This window comes from Penaeus monodon, chromosome 21 (genome assembly GCF_015228065.2).
Source record: "Penaeus monodon isolate SGIC_2016 chromosome 21, NSTDA_Pmon_1, whole genome shotgun sequence".
Classification (NCBI taxonomy): Eukaryota; Metazoa; Arthropoda; class Malacostraca; order Decapoda; family Penaeidae; genus Penaeus; species Penaeus monodon.
The window spans coordinates 22,752,560-22,752,823 of record NC_051406.1 but is presented as its reverse complement, the minus strand read 5'-3'; the positions used below and the strand labels follow the sequence as shown (position 1 = coordinate 22,752,823).

Sequence of the window (264 nt, the reverse complement as noted above, 5' to 3'; positions counted from 1 at the left end):
TCGTTATGTTATTTGCATCCCTTTTTTATTCGCTTCCCTTTATTTACAGACAGCTTTGTTCTTTTTTTTTTCACTTCCCAGTTATTATTATTCACAAAGTCTTCATTTTTTCTCTCCCCCCCCCCTCCATTTGCTAAGACGAAGCTGGAGGGGTCACATAGCGAGGTCACGAGCCGGCTGGAACTTGACCTCATCCGCCTCGAGCAAGAACTGGAGGCTGAGAGGAACAACAGCAGAGTCTTGAAGCAGGTAGACAGATAGGAA

At 45.1% G+C, this 264-nt stretch overlaps 1 protein-coding gene across 1 annotated transcript in view; it reads left to right on the top strand.

Annotated features, from left to right (window-relative positions):
* The window catches only part of LOC119586351 (golgin IMH1-like), a gene marked incomplete in the record, with an annotated part of 26,070 nt that overhangs the window by 12,535 nt on the left and 13,271 nt on the right, over positions 1-264 (top strand). Inside the window, 1 exon segment of the mRNA XM_037935064.1 lies at positions 139-249. Within this exon segment, the coding sequence (XP_037790992.1) occupies positions 139-249 (111 nt within the window).